At 31.5% G+C, this 16,383-nt stretch overlaps 3 protein-coding genes across 5 annotated transcripts in view; 1 reads left to right on the top strand and 2 right to left on the bottom strand.

Annotated features, from left to right (window-relative positions):
* Positions 1-7,845, bottom strand: part of LOC105155002 (serine/threonine-protein kinase OSR1) — a 39,571-nt gene extending 31,726 nt beyond the window's left edge. For 2 of the 3 annotated variants that reach the window (XM_087412256.1, XM_087412257.1), the window contains exons 1-3: positions 7,710-7,845; positions 6,224-6,823; positions 5,609-5,770 (exon numbers count right to left, since the gene is read on the bottom strand). In XM_087412256.1, the coding sequence (XP_087268382.1) occupies positions 5,609-5,770; positions 6,224-6,411 (350 nt within the window). In that variant the 5' untranslated portion in view covers positions 6,412-6,823; positions 7,710-7,845. Of the gene's footprint in view, positions 1-5,608; positions 5,885-5,996; positions 6,136-6,223; positions 6,824-7,709 lie in introns of those variants that run through there. The other variant, XM_087412258.1, reaches the window with a different exon arrangement.
* Positions 6,118-10,747, top strand: LOC105155003 (uncharacterized). Its single transcript, XM_087412260.1, has 4 exons — positions 6,118-6,249; positions 8,173-8,400; positions 9,997-10,146; positions 10,419-10,747. Exons 2-4 carry the CDS (start codon positions 8,302-8,304, stop codon positions 10,584-10,586), a joined length of 417 nt encoding a protein of 138 aa, XP_087268386.1. The 5' UTR covers positions 6,118-6,249; positions 8,173-8,301; the 3' UTR covers positions 10,587-10,747.
* Positions 10,676-15,885, bottom strand: Dus3 (Dihydrouridine synthase 3). Its single transcript, XM_087412259.1, has 6 exons — positions 15,807-15,885; positions 15,390-15,655; positions 12,835-14,152; positions 11,248-11,615; positions 11,032-11,160; positions 10,676-10,950 (listed from the first exon to the last, which is right to left on the bottom strand). The coding sequence occupies exons 2-6, from the start codon at positions 15,473-15,475 to the stop codon at positions 10,878-10,880; spliced, it is 1,974 nt and encodes a 657-aa protein (XP_087268385.1). The 5' UTR covers positions 15,476-15,655; positions 15,807-15,885; the 3' UTR covers positions 10,676-10,877.
* Between the last annotated feature and the right edge of the window lie 498 nt (positions 15,886-16,383).

The raw sequence follows: 16,383 nt of genomic DNA, 5'->3' as shown, positions 1-16,383 counted from the left end.
ATAATGTAGTATAAAAATTATCTTAGATCTTTCGGACAACTAATTCTCCGATCACATTTATTTGTATGACATTTTCTTTCGCCGACTTACAATCGAATGACATGTATAAGAATTTTTAGCAATACCTATCTGATACGTTGTAATAGGATTGATATAATTAAGTGGGGGGACAATAGATCTAGAATGGGAAGATAGGCATCCGATAAGTTTTTATATCATTTTGTCTATTCAAACCCAATGACTGTTTTTTAATGTATGTCATTTCTGATATATAGATAATTGGAATTTTGTTTTTATTATTTATATGATAAGATTAAAGGAATCCTAAAACCGCAGGAGTATTATCGACTAAATATAATTTTCTTATAAGATATATATAATATATATATGTGCTATAATAAACCTCAATACCTTTGAGTCATTCGTGTTTTGTGCATTTCTTTTCTTGGATTTATATACAACAATTGTATATATAAATTTGTATGCAATATAAATTTATTATAAATGTACAACTTTCTAAAGATGTCAAAATACACGTAAAAATTGCTTAATAATTTTTATATACTTATAAAAGTGATGAAAATTAATCCAGTACACATCTTGTGTAGTAAGGGTACCAAAAACTAAGGCATGTATTAAGAGTAAGGGTTAATGTTATATTTAGTCGATAATACTAGTTGATAGTAATATTTAGGCTATTTTTGTAACAATCACTTTTCTTCTCTTTTACAGATTGGAAAATCCTTTTCCAGAATATGCATATTAATACGTGTCTGTGAGGTGGAATTTATACCAAGCCAAGAAGAATTTATATCGTCAAAAAAATTTTTTAATTGATTTCCATTTCTTGATCCATAGCGCTCTAGAGCTGTCACATCGCGACAACATTTACTTCGTACAAAAGCTGTGCAATTTGTACTTACAGAATAATAGTCAGATATAACAGTAGTTTGCATGAAGAAACAACATGGAATTCTTAGAATTGAACTTGGACGTCTAATTAAAATGTTATTGTCCTATGAAAATTTATGCATATGTATGGCATGTGTGAATGAGATATTGATATAGCGATATGTCAATGACATATAAATCATCTGTGCGTAAGTTCTACTTACACTATGACTAATCACTCTTAAAATATTAGCGCACGTCAACTTGCTAGGCTCGGACAGCCCTTTTAAATTACATATTTTTAATTGAATTGTTATTCATTTGAGCCGTTTTTCATATAATATTAATTTATTTTCAATTCCCTTCTGGATTCTTTATTTTTATTATTCGATGTATAGGGATGAGTTACAAGAAGTTAGTTTCTTCCGTTCAAATTATAGTGTATGTAGTGTATGTAGAGTACATATACAGCCTATAAATTTTTTAAATAAATCTGGCGAGAAGATGGATAATTATTCATCCTTCATTCATTCATTATCTCTCCGATAACGGAATTCTTCTAATATTTGAGTTAAAAGTTTAACTCGCAGCCGGGCTAGAATTGCGATTTTAATTTAATTAATTCGGACCAACGAACGCGTCATCTGCTGCCTACGTTCAGTTTACGCGTGGCCACGATACACTCTTCAAGTTTCCATCATTTCCTCCGCCTCATATCGCGTCACGCGAACGCGAGCGCTCTGTCAATCTACTTTATTCATTTTTGCATTTAACGTTTTCCTCCATCTCGACAATTTTCTCTAACGTTGGTATCTTGTTCAGGGAAGAAACAAATTAAATGTATTTTATCCCATTTTGATCGTAATAATTGTAATGATTAATATGGAATTATCTTCTCTCTAAATAATTTCAAATTTTGTGGAACTCACCGAAGAGGGACTTCTATATGTTTTCATCTTTCTTTTTAATTGCTTCCTCTTCTTTCGCAGATTCCACACATTTTCTAGATTTTAAACATGTCTAACGAGAGAATCTTCGGGTATCTTCGAGTGAATATTTCACGTTTGCTCGCCGTTGAGAAACCACGTTGAGAAATTATTTTTAGATATCTGCTCGACAACATTTTTCAATGTGTTTTTAGTGCATTCTGTAAAGTCGCATCAACATAACTTGCCGCTTCATACAAATTAATGGACTGTCACTGTTACGTATTTCCAGCGACATGTAGATTTATTGAATTGACTTTGCATCGATCTTAGTCAGCGCGTGTACAATTGAATAAACAAATGCAGTAGCTACCCGATCACCGTCACTAGACAGAATTGTAACTATTGTAGTATCGCTATGTTTTAATTTGTTGACTATAATATAGATCATTTTAGCCTTGACAACAATTTCCCAATATGGCATGTAAAACGGAATGCGAATCTAACAAATTTTGAAGATACATGAGTTTTTACCTTTTTTTTTTAATTCTTGACGATTCTCTCAACTAAAAGACATTTCGATATATTAATATATATATATATATATATATATATATATATATAAGGTGTTGGAATTAATTCGTAGCGTTTTTAAATGAAAGAATGTTATTTATTTCACATGAGCATTAAAAAATACATTAATGAAAGTACTTCCCATCACTTGTAAAACGCTACGAATTAATTCCAACACCTAATATATATATATATATATATATGGGGCATTCTTTGTCAAATTGAACAGCCCCTCTGTCTAAAATTTATTAGCCAAAAAATTTCTTTCTAGGTTCAAATTGTAAGTATACATATCTACTACTTTCTTTAACACTCTTGCCTTTTTAGAAATTCAATACGACGGGCTTAACATGAACGCTATTGTTCACGAAGTGAAACCAGTTGAGAATGCTTAAATTATCACTCAAATGGGCCAAGGTTTCGTCCAATTTCATAAACGTCAGCCAAGAAAGAAAAGATTCAGAGATGTCAAAAGGTTTGCAGGTTATCGCTGTGTTGTGCTTCATTGTTAATGCCAACGTTTCGTGAATCTTGCCTTTCACTTCATCTATCTGAGAAACGCACTGATACTGTCGAGACTGATACTTTTGAGAAAAATGCATAAATCTGCATTTTTCTCGAAATAATATTTTCTAAAATGATTGCCATGATAATGTACAGTTTTAATTTAATCAATTTGAAATTTTGAATACTTCGTCAACTATAGCTATTATGTTACGCTCATCATATTGAATTTCCAAAAAGACTAAAGTACTAAAGAAAGTAGTAGATATGTGTACTTACAATTTGAGCCCAGAAAGAAATTTTTTTGGATGAACTGAATTTTAGACAGAGGGGAGTGTTCAATTTGGCAGAGAATGCCTCATATATACAACAATAAATTGTGATTTTTCGTTTCTGATGTCATAATTCAATATTTGCTATTTACATTGAAAGAGACATGTTGTGTGCTTTAATATATGTATAGTGATAACAATTAATTACATGTTCGAGCGGAATTGGACGGTAAATGACCGCATGTTTCTTAGAAGGATTTATATTCTTCAAATATTGATCTGTAATTTAAGCTTTCTTATGTAAGATTATAAAGATATTAAAAATATTGATACATACTGTCAGTATTAATGATTCCATATTACTGATCAGTGTTATCGATCACCTTTACAGTTACAGTGTAGAGCACAAAATTATAACATTAATGTTATTTTTGTAACATTACTGTAATATAACATTTTACCATTTATAACATTATGTAATATAACATTTATATTACTTTTAGTTGGTGTTGAGATGACATCAATAGAGTTCGAAAATAATGATCAAAAGTCACTTTTCGATCAGTTACAATTAATTTCAACGTCACATCGTTGTCGTTCTCTTTGACTTGTTCTCTCTGTTTGGATTCGTTTTGCATAGATATCTTACGAAGAAGCAAAATTTAATTTCTTTTTTTAAAAAACCAACGACATGTTCAGTCCATTTAAAGATGTTAGGAAGATTAATTGGATTAGTCCTGCGGCAAGTATATAATAATTAAAAATAATTGCGCTGGGATTTTCGAAGAGTTGAGATTTTGAGTTCCACTCTCGTTTGAGTTCACTTAATAACGCTGTTCATCAATGGAACCTTTACAAGCTCGCGCGCGCGAGGGTCAATTGCTTATTAACTCAAAGAGCCATAGCGGCTATTAAACGATTTCATTGTCATTGAAATGGTTTGCAAAAAACGAAAACGGTCGTGTTCATCCGGAAACAAACATACGTTCGATTGCTTAATCATACGTATAGATTGATGCATTGCCGTCGTCGTTATGGGAGAATTTTTTTTACAATTTAAATGGTCGTGATCAGAAGAAACGTTTTATTTCCTTCGGGCACATTCTGAAAAGTACCTCGTAAACATCGCACTTCGTAAACGCCATGTGTCTTTTTTACAGTCGCCTTAAACTTTAAACGAGTCGCCGGAAACGAGGCAATTTGGCGGTCACATTTATACGTCGGCTTATGAAATTAGATCAAACACGCTTGGAAATGATCTTGGAATCTAAACAACGCTGCATCAGCAGTCACTCAATGCTGTACAGCTGCATTCGGTGTATCATCAGATACGTCATCGTATACATTACTCGAAATTACGGTGTCATCACGTGTACATTGCAGAATCATGGCTATACTAAAGAATGTACGAATTACATATTTTACGTGCTGCTTCCCTTGTAAAAACATTCGAAATTGATTTACCAGCCAAGTACTCAGTTTTAGCAATAAAGTATCAAAAATAGAGATTTTAATAATAAAAACAAATTTTCATTAAAATTAATAAAAATTAACTTTTCGTATTTTTCTTCTCTCTCTCTCTCTCTCTTTCTCTCTCTCTCTCTCTCTCTCTCTCTCTCTCTTTCTCTCTCTCTCTGTATTATTTTGAATTATTTATATATTTTTAATATTTTTTGTAGAAACATTCTATATAATTCTATTGATTTTTATCAATTTTAAAAGTAGAGTATCGAATAAATTATAATTTGAATATAAAATTAATAGAAATTAACTTTTGTATTAAGAAAAGAGAGAGAGAGAGAGAGATGCTTTTAAAATTTATGATATTGTACTTATTTCCTTCTCTCTCTCTCTCTCTCTCTCTCTCTCTCTCTCTCTCGATTTATCTACATATTACGATAAGCCTCTCATATATGTCTAAAATTATCCATTCGATTTTTCATTTTCCGTGATATTAAATATAGTATATCTACTAATTTAGCCAAATAAATCTTGGAATCCTATTGGATTGAGATCCTATTCAATGCGATTATCTGATTTTCGTGTCACGTTAACATTTGAATGCCATCTTGATAGGTAAATAAAATTCAAAAATGGATGGCCACATTTATGCTGAGAATACGAAACATCATTTGTCACGAATGATTTCGTCATCTTTGCTCAAACCGATTAAAATGTCTATAAATTCTTTCCTTCAACAAATAAATATTAATGTACCATTGGCGAGTTTAGCTGTATCTATATTTAAAGATTTCAAAGTTATTAATTTATCGTTAAATGTATCCGCTTCTCATTACCATTGCATCCCAATATTTCTAAAAGAAATTTAAGGATCGTTCATTATTGCGTTCAGTCAGTTATCTTTTGAGACCAATCTGATTTAAAATATATGCTTCATCGATAAAATAAAAGTAAGTGTAATCGATTTCTGATTGATCTTACCTGGCGGACGTTGACTTTAAAGAGCCATTCGCATAGAGATCGGCTGCCATGATACCGGTATCAGTCCGATGACATCCCGATCTTCGTGGGATGCTCCGAGGAATGTACAAGCTGGGATCTCGTCGCTCTTGTTTATTCCTCCCTTCCTTCGTGTTCCTTTTCCTTCGTAGAACAATCAACCGTATTCGGCAAGGATTCTTCGAAATTTTGTCACTGACAATTGTCAACCTTGACCGGGATCATTCTCATCGTGAATGAAACACCAATCGCTTCGATCTAAACACGCTCGTATTATTGACATTATCTTCATATATCACAATACACGATATTGCCGGCTCTTATATATATATATATATATATACATACATATATCTATATATATATATACATATATATAGGTATATCTTCGTCTATTTATTCCGTAACGCGAAAATTCCGTCGTCAAAGTCGACGATTTCGGGAGAAGAGCAGAAAAGAGCGTGTGGAACGTCGCGTGGTGAGCGCAATTTCGAGAGAACGACTGTCGTTCCGTTAACGGAGATATAGGATCATCCTGTGCCCGCCTCGTGACTGAACTATGTCAGACGGGGCACTGTCAATTGGATAACTACTTACCCCACATTGGCACAGTATTGTCGCGTGTATGTGCGTGTAATGTAACGTTTCGTATCGTTGATTCTGAAAGCCTGCACGTAGTCCATGTTCTCCCACTTCTTCTGCATCACTTGATCTTCTTTTTCTTCTTCTTCTTCTTCTTCTTCTTTTATCAATACTTGTTTCTTCTGAGATATAATACATTGCATCTTCTTGACCTTCCATTTTTCTTTTTCCTCATTTCTTTGTTCGTTCTAGTTCTACTCTCACAGAGCTACCGAGAAAGACTCCGTCTTTTCCATACGGAAAAGACTCCATCGATTTAAATTTGATTTAAAAGTTCTGCCAATTCTTATTCTTATTTGTTATTTTTAAAGAGATCTATTGTCAATTCATCATCCGATTACTTGCTGTTGCATTTATTGTATTTATTGCCTCTGACATTATTTGGGATCGAAGTAAATATGGAGCTGGAAGATCGCATTATCTCGTGCGTATATTCTGTCGTCATTTCGGTATGAATTAACTGATGACGCGGGAAGAATAATCCGTATCATACAGCATATCGGCTCAATCACGCCGACCTTGCAAACCAACTAATACCGATCTTCGCGAGAAAGCCTATAGATAAATTCCAATTTTTGTTAATATGCCACGTTTATTATGCAAAATCATTTTTTTTCTTCATTCTCATATCATGTTAAATATTCCATCGATTTAAAAAATCTATAATTTTATATATATATATATATATACATATATATATGTATATATATATATATATATATATATATATATATATATATATAGAGAAACATCATTAGAAAAACTAATTGCTATCTCTATAATTCATCACTTATCATATTTTTCTCTGAGTGTTGGGGAAGATTTTATCGTTTAGAATAGGATTAGATTAGTTTCTTTACGAAAGCAAAGATCTAAATAAAATTTTTATATATTATATATATCCATAAATTTTATAAAAATCATAAATTCGCCAAAACGATAAAATCTTCCCCAACACTCAGAAAAAAATATAGTGATGATAATTATAGAGATAGCAATTAGTTTTACTAAAGATAATTTCTACAAAAAAGTTTTATGTGTGAATTAATGTTATTATTATCATAGTCGAATAAATAATTTCATGGTTGCAGTAAAATAGTTGATAAAACTTATATAATTGCTATCATTATGTCTTTTTCTCTGAGTGAATGATCTTTTAAAGCAGTTTTACGTAAATAAAATCCAAATATGTGTATCGGAACATTTTATAGTTACGAAATGTTGAAAATTTAAATGAGATATGAAAATGTCCTTTCTCCGCAACATAAAAGGCAAGATTAAGAGTAACTTTTCTCTAGAGGAGAAAAAGCAAGAATAAAAACAATTAAGGATGTACAGATGAAAGAAATTGGACATACGAATATCGTATTTCATCGATATGACAAATGGCGTGAAATCATTTCGTCAGTTGCAAATACTCTAAACGAATGATTCATCCTACCTCCAATTTCCACTTGCGACACGTCGACCCTCCGCGCGTGCGATTTACGCATCATCAGGTTTGATGGGTCGCTAAAGGCTGCTGACTGAGACCTCCATCGAAGGTTTAGGCTCTATCAGTGACGCAATGTTATATTTAAGAGGCATTGACTTGATTATATTCGGCGTCATTGGTAAAAGAATAATCGGATATGCGCGCATGTATGACTCGCATAATACCAATTGAAATTCTTGAGATTCTTCTACTGGGAAATCAGTTTGATCAAAATTGGAGATAATTCAGCGTGTTATTCTGGAAAAATTTTTTTAATTGATCGTTGATTATTTGCGTAGAATTAAAATACAATCTTTTATCTGTAATGTGTATTCAATCATGTGTGTTATATCATAGTAAAGAAATTTGGAATTTTTCTCATTACTTTTTGTTCGTTCGTTTATAAGAAAGTTGTACATTTCGTTTGCAGATTGCCGAATTTTTTATCCTCAACCATGTGTTCTACGTGTTGAGCAAACCATTGAATCGTACTCAATTATTTAGGAACAACTTTGGTTCTAAACTTAATTATCAAAACTATCTACGTGACATACCGGTGATGAGAGATATCTCTTATTCACTGGAGGAATATTATGACACGAAAACTGCGGCAAGGGGACTACAGCAGCTGGACAGAGATAGCAGAAATATGATGCATGTTAGTAAATTGTTTTTTATTTCTGAAAACGATCATTCCTCACTAAAGTTCATTCACCACTACTCGTCACGTTTCAGAATGTGACGCCAGAAGTGAAAAAATACATAAAAATTCTTGTAAATTATAAATAATATCTAAATAGAAATATTTTTCAATTGAATAACATGTGCAATCAGAATAAACTTATAAAATATACCGAAAATCTTCTTAAAATATACTGAAACAGTCTTCTTGTTTCAAAAATTATATTATTAATTTGTCATAGTTATGAATAGAACTTATTTCATTTTTGGTTTTATATATACATATATAATGCGTCATAATATACATAATTCATTTCTAAATATGTATGGTTATTTATTAATAAATGAAACAAAAAGATTTCGATATATTTTCTAGTTGGTTCTATTGATTGTGTTGTTTTTTTACTGAAATATATATTTTTCTATTATATATTAATATATTTTGCAAAAATTGTTATTGTGTATTTTCTCACTTCTGACACATTAAAGCCGTCGTACATGAAATAACGTAAAGATATAAATAAACACAGAAATCGATTAAATCATGAAATACATTCAATACATTTTATTATTAGGTAAAATATGTATTTCATAATTTGAAATATTTGCATTTTTTTCATTTTTCTACTCAAATCAGTGTACAACGGCTTTAATATGAATCAGTGCGCACTAGTGTTTCCAATAAAATTTTCGCCATTAAAAAAAGCGTTAAAAATATTTTAAAAAAAGGAAGTTTTATTAAAACAAGGAATTAAATCAATTGTGATAAACTGTGATCCCTGTCAAATTCTTTTAATTCATCTATTTTTTGTAAGTTTCATTCTTAATTTAAATTGTATTTGTATTATTTAATATTCATATATTTATACTATACAGTGTTCAGCATGATTTTTTAGATAATTCCGACGGTTAAAAAAAAAATTAAAAGATGAATCATCTGTTTTATGCAGGCTACAACATGCGAAAGGAATTAAAAAAGAATTTTTTTTCAGAAAAAATCAGTCATCTTGAATTTTTTAAATAGCACCATATAATTTTTTTTTATAATATTATAGGAGTCTTCAAGACAAATTCAAATCACCGAAATATCACTTTTATTGACGTTTTATTGATTTTATTGATACTTAATATCAAATTTGTAATATTATTTGTAACAGCAATATTTAATACAACCTCTGATTAGATACAGATTATACATATATACACATATATAGACACAGATTATATATATATATAATGTACTAATTATTTAATAAAATATGCAATAAAATTAATAAAACATCAATAAAAGTGATATTTCGATAATGAATTTGAATTCGTCTTGAAGATTCCTACAATATTATGAAAAAAAATTGTATGGAGCTATTTAAAAAATTTAAAATGACTTTGATTTTCTTATGAAAAAAATTTTTTTCAATTTTTTTATCGCATGTTGTAGCCTATATAAGTGATGAATGCTCAATCTTTTTTTTAGTTGTCAGAAGTGTCTGAAAAATCATGCGGATTGTTACACTGAATATCTTGTACATATCACTATTGAGATAAATGTCTATTTCTTTTGCAATTTATGCAGAAATATCGCAATCTTTGCGAAACAATAACGAAAAAAGTGGAGCTTTCCGACGACGATTACGAGTATCAACCCTCACATTATTATGAGGTCTACTGTAAGGGCTATTTGATGTTGAGCGAAGACGAACGAATAATGAAACCATTGGAACAAGTAAACTTAAACGTCATACAATGAAATAGATGAAGAGATTCAATGAAATGGATTCAAAATGACAGTTTTTATTGACCAAAAAATATGAGTCAACTAAAAGCAAATTAATAATATTAATATTTAGCGTTGCAAGATAATTTCCAAGAAATGATACACCTGATAAGTCAGATTTTCGTTAAATTGATTTTAAGTTTAGTTTAGAAAAAATGAGAAAACGTTTTTTTTATTTAACAAAGTTTGGACTTCAGATTTAACAGATTTTGTTTTTCCAGAAATGCGTTTATCCGGCATTCCAGTGCGTGCAAAGAAGTCGGCTTTTATATTTGGTCAGACGACGTTGGACAAGTGAATGTTGGGAACCATATACAAAGGAAATCGTCAGTGGTTGTGACTGCATGTGGCCGGTCACTAACTTTGGCGAGATAAATGAATACTATTGATTTAGTCAAGTTGTATGTTAGCAAAGTTAATGTGTTGTTAGATAGTGCAAATATATCGTGAAACTCTGGATATGAATCTTAATAGTATCTTTCATAAAAATATTTATTCATTATATTATATATGTATATATATATAAACGCAAATGAAAGAATGTAACAAATTTTTTGCCATGATCCTTCTCTTTTATGTGTCGCGTTTATTGTGAATAATCAATAATGTAGAAGAATAGAAATATTATATTAGTCACCTCAAGAAATATTTCTCTATAAAACTATTCTTCCTGCAGTAGATTATTTCCACGAATTTGCCTTGTGCTTTGGTAAAAAACGAAATCCATCAGGCACTTTCCCAAGTAACATCTCACTAAAAATAAACAAAATCGTTAATATAATCGATATAATCGAAACTGACGCTGCTCAATAAATGCATCAAGCATAGTCTTACGATAATTTCACCCAATCGGCGCAGTTGGAACTAGCCATCAGCGTTTCCATATCATCGCGACCTCTGTAAAACGGTGGTCTCTCGTTGATCCGCTGTGGTGGTCTCTCCAAAATTCCAACAGGAATATATCTGCAATATAACTCAATGTAAATCCATATTGAAGAATAATATAATGCTTTAATCGAGAGAAACACATTCTTCTCAAGATAAACTTGCCTGTGAAGGAAGGAGATCCATTCTAGCATGAATCTCCTGGTATTTTCGACACCGCGGGTGTCAGATCCCCAGTGCTCGAGCCCGTAATTCGCATATTTCTTGAGAATGTCAAATCTCTCCGCGCTCGATATATCGATCAACTTTCTCTCCTTTATCTCGGTAAAAATCCAAGGCTTGATTAGCGCTCCTCGTCCAATAGTGATGCCCTGCACAGTACTGTAGGTCTCCTTCGCGCGACGATAGTCGTCAAAGGACAAGATATCGCCGTTTCCGAATACGGGTATCGGCTGCGCTGCCATCGCACATTTTTCTATATACTCCCAATCGGCCAGCTTTGTATATCTCTGCTCACGCGATCTGCCATGAACCTGAATGAAAGAATCATTGAACAAAAGAATCAAACTGAATAAGAGTCTTAGACAATAATACAGAAAGATACAATAATACAGAAGATCATATTTCTCTCAACGCAGGATGTTTACTAAAATCTTGTAAAAAAATTCCTTAAGAAATTCCTCTCAAATTGTTCAGGAATTTTTATTCAAAATTCTAGATAAGATTAAAGAATTTTTGAATACAATTTTGGAATAAATTGGAGTGTAAACAATGCGAACAAACTATACAATGTAAATTAGTAGACGGATTTCACAAGACTATATCTATCATTTTCCTACAATTGAAGCTGCATCCTATAGAATAGTATAGGGAAGGCTCACTACAATATAGTATCAGCTATTCTCTTCTACTGAATATTGTTTTCTACTCGATTTTTTTTCTATAAGAATTCACAAGATACACGAAAATATATGTGTGAATATACACGGACTGTACATTGCAAACCGATTGTTACATTTTGCAAGAAAAAAAAAGAGAAATAATATTTTTCGGAAGAATTTAAATGTAAAAATAAAGTTCCAAAAATTTCCTTAAATACTGATAAAATTCCATGAAAATTCTTGATTTTCAAAAATAAAAAAGGAATCATCTGAAAAATCCAGTTTTTTGCAAGTAACAAACATCTTACTAACATCTCTTTATTTTTCCCGGGAATAATTTTTTTTTTTTAATATTTCTATGATTAACATAACGTGAATTTTCTGTTACTTAAAGCTGTAGCATATGCAAAACTAAATTTTTAAATAATAATAATCATAATGTGGTATTATAATTCTGACTAATATTTTTCACAATAAGTTTTTTGCAATATTTTATTTGCAATTATTTATTAAGATGTTTATTATTATTACATTGATAAGTGTTACTACATTGACGATCAATTTAATTCGTGATATTATTTCTGCTTCAGTTTATAATTGCATTTCAAGTCCAAGAGTAATTGACGCAGTTTATGTAACTGTATAATGTATTTAAAATTTACATATAAATATTATTAAGACACCAATATTTAGATTGTGTTTAGTTCTTTTTTAGCGATCTCAACTTATTGTGAATTTTTAAATTTATCAAGATATTTTGAAGAATATTCTTTCCTTTCTCTTGATAAATTCAATTCTTTGGAACCACAATGTTTTTTAAAAGAGACCGATTCATTAACAAAAAAAACATAAATTTAACAGACTTACTCACGGTAATCATGGACACACCCCAGTCTCGAAATCTCGGCATTAGATTATGTGCGATCGGTTTATCTATATAGACCCCAGTTCTGGTCTTAACGGATAAGGGTATGTCCAACACCTGGCTAACAGATTTTATCACGGTCTCGAGTACGTTCAATCGATTGAGCATACCGCTGCCGCCTCCGTTTTTGTAAATCATATCGATCGGACACCCAAGATTTAAATCTATGTAGTCCGCATCGATCTCATGGTTTAACAATTGTGCACATCGTGCCAACACTCCCGGATTATTGCCACAAAGCTGTACGCCGAAGATATCCTCGCTCTCGTGTCGCTTCACTAACGCCCATTCCTCCTGCGTGCCTTTCAGTATATTCGGCGCCAATGCCATCTCGCCGCAAGTTATATCCGCACCATACTCCTTACAAATCCTTCGAAACGGCAGATTGCCTACCGTAGTTAGAGGACTGAGTAGTATCTTGCCGTTCCAATCGATCGTCTTTTTCTCTGATTGTCGCAATCGGATCAAATCGCTGTCGTCCACGGGTCCGATTTTCAATTCCTTTGATTTACACGTGATACTGTAATTAGAAGCGTCTGTTTCCATTTTCTCGACATTTGCGTTATCAGAAATATGTTTCGCCACTTTCTCGCTATTGCTATTGTCAGAAATATTAATTGTGACATCTGATTTTGTATCATTTTTATCTTCTCCTTTACTATTCAAACTCTGCAATTGCGTTTTTTTCATAGATGGACCGTTGGCTTTGACAATTGCCTCTGCCCTGGAGAAATTATACTTGTGCTTGCGCAATTTGTTTTGCAAGTCCTTGGATAAGTGATTTTTGACAGCTGGTGGACATTTGCTGTATTCTTCGAGTTTCTTTTTGTCAATAACATTGAAACCATCTTCAGTCAAGTGTCCTGAGCCCATTCTACAAGTGGTTCCTCTCGGGCACTTACCAGTCAAATTAAAAATATAGCATTCTGTACCTATGTCTTCTGGCCTGATCTTCAGATACTCCTTTCGATCATGTAGGAAAGTACAGCGCTGATTCGAGCATTTTCTCTCTGATTCATTTGCAGTTTGATCCGCGATCCATGGACATAGACTCAATTCCTTGGAAACTTTGAATGGAGGTGGCCTTGCTTTATTTTGTCCTCTGAGTTTCTCTCTCTTGTCTTCCAATTTCGCTTTCTTAGCAGGTACTTGGTCCCATGATGCATCTGTATCTTCTACATCTGCATCAGTAGATACTTTCTGCTTATCGATCTTTGTCAAGCACTGATCACTCAATTGTCTTACATGGTCCTCAATAATAAATCTATAATATTAGATACATGTATTAATTTTTTTTAAAATAATAATACTTAATAAATAATAACAAAAATATAATATACAACTATTCTTTAGATGCATTAGTACTTATGTGCAAAAATTTATTGACGAACAGTATTTCAAATAATTTTCATAGAAAATTATCATTGTCATAAATTATCATTAATAGTTATCATTGTCATATATTTAATATATTTAATATATAGAATTAAAGATGGAATCTTATTTGAATTTGGAAGAAAAAAATAATTAAAAGGGAAAGGTATATACAAAGACAATGGAAAGGTAGCGAGTTAAGCACAGTTAGACATATACAATAACAGGTACAAGGAATTTGATAGAAAAGAATAGAAGCTACAAATATTTAAGGAAAGAAAATTTGAATAATGTAGGAATAGGACAGAGAGAGTGAGAGAGTGAGAGAGAGAGAGAGAGAGAAAGGGATTAATGAAACTTATATGTGGAAATATAAAAAAAGGAAATAAGTATTGGCCAAGTGAGGAGAGAAGGAGATGTATATTTTGTAGAGTAGGTACAAATCACATGAAACGTTATGTTGACGAATGTTAGCAAATAAACAGCTGATTCAGGATATTAGACAGGGATAGAATGGAAATATAAAGTAGACTTTAGAACAAAAAACTGGATTTGGAAAAATATGAGGTTCTAAGAAGGTTTTCAGAAAAAAGAAAGGAAAGAGGAGATTAGAAAAAAATACAGAATCTAAGGAAAGAGATTGGCATTAATTAATGTAATTAGACAGCAGTGAATTAAGGCAGCAATAGCAGAATATTGCTATGATTATGTTCTGTGATATTTTTGTGATATGTAAGGATAAGAAATCTTTCTTTTCTGTGAATAGGTTACTAGATACATATAGAAATTTATTAAATAGAAAGTAAAAGATGCGTAGTATATAGCAATAGAATATTGGAAGTAATACAATAGATTCTATATTCTATCATATAAAGAATCTCATTTATTATATTTTGATAAAATATTAATTTTTAAATAAAAATTGAGAAAAGATTAAGTCCTTCAATATCTTACTATAAATAATTACAATTATCAATATAAATAAAAATTTAAATTAAGAGACAAAAACAGGCGATTGATAATCTGTCTGAACTATTTAGAGGTTAGACGAATACGCGCGCTTGTAAATATATGTTCGTATAAGATTCATTCTTTATAAGATTAATGTAAGCCATCCGGCAACTTACTCTTCTTTTATTAAACAAACACCCTTTTGCTTGTCTTCACCATAATCGAATGAACAATCCCAACATTTCTCATTGTAATCTGCCATTTCTTTACACGTGCACTTGAAAGCCGATGATTAGACCAGACTAAACATCTGTCTCTGTTAGATTAATCCATTAATTTTTGAATATTTATACAGATAAAGCACTTCAAAAGTCAATAAAATTAGGCTTATTCGACGCGTTTTTGCACGAAATGAACAAATCTGGCAAAAAGTTATTCTGTCCTACGAAGAGATATAATATCGTTAAAAGTTAACTATTGTTAGGTTAGGAAATCTATCACATCGACGACAGGAGAGGGTTAGGTATTCTGTTTTATAAACACAATTTTTCTGCTTTAAAAACACAAATTCTCTGGGTAATTATTTAGAATACCTCTCCTCCCCTAAAATCTTAAGAAAAACTCATTCTACGCATTCATATTCACCAGAAAGAATTAAGGTACCTTTTCATGGCGGCGATTGTCGCAATTTTTGTAGCGATCGAAAAGTCACGTGACTTCGGATATGGTCAACGCGATGCTGCAAACGTTTTGAAGCGTTTTTTAATTGGTCAGTTTGTAAAATTCTTTCTTCTAATTGCATCAAATACTTCAAAGCATTTGTAGCTAGACTTTGACCACAGCCTTCATCAGTCGCTTGAAAGTTATTACTTCTGTAGTTCGATTTGATTAAAATTGTAGCGACAATAGGCGATAATAGCTACAATTTGAATTTATTTTATAAAAATGAATTTATTTGATCAAACTATGCAATTCCCGTTCTGCACAAACAGGAGTCCTCCAAAATCTTTTTTTTGATATGTTATTCTATCTACAGACATAATTGCAACAAATGCTGCATTAAACAGTTGTTTCTTCCAAATCTTTTCTTGTTTTTTCATAATTTCTAAACATTTCTTTTGTCAGTCATAGTATTTCTGTATATATTTAACACTGCGACTATACCATTCA

The sequence above is a fragment of the Acromyrmex echinatior genome, chromosome 13, assembly GCF_024713525.1.
Source record: "Acromyrmex echinatior isolate Ae372 chromosome 13, ASM2471352v2, whole genome shotgun sequence".
Taxonomy (NCBI): Eukaryota; Metazoa; Arthropoda; class Insecta; order Hymenoptera; family Formicidae; genus Acromyrmex; species Acromyrmex echinatior.
Note: the sequence above shows the minus strand (reverse complement) of the source record. Positions and strands in the feature narration are given on the sequence as shown.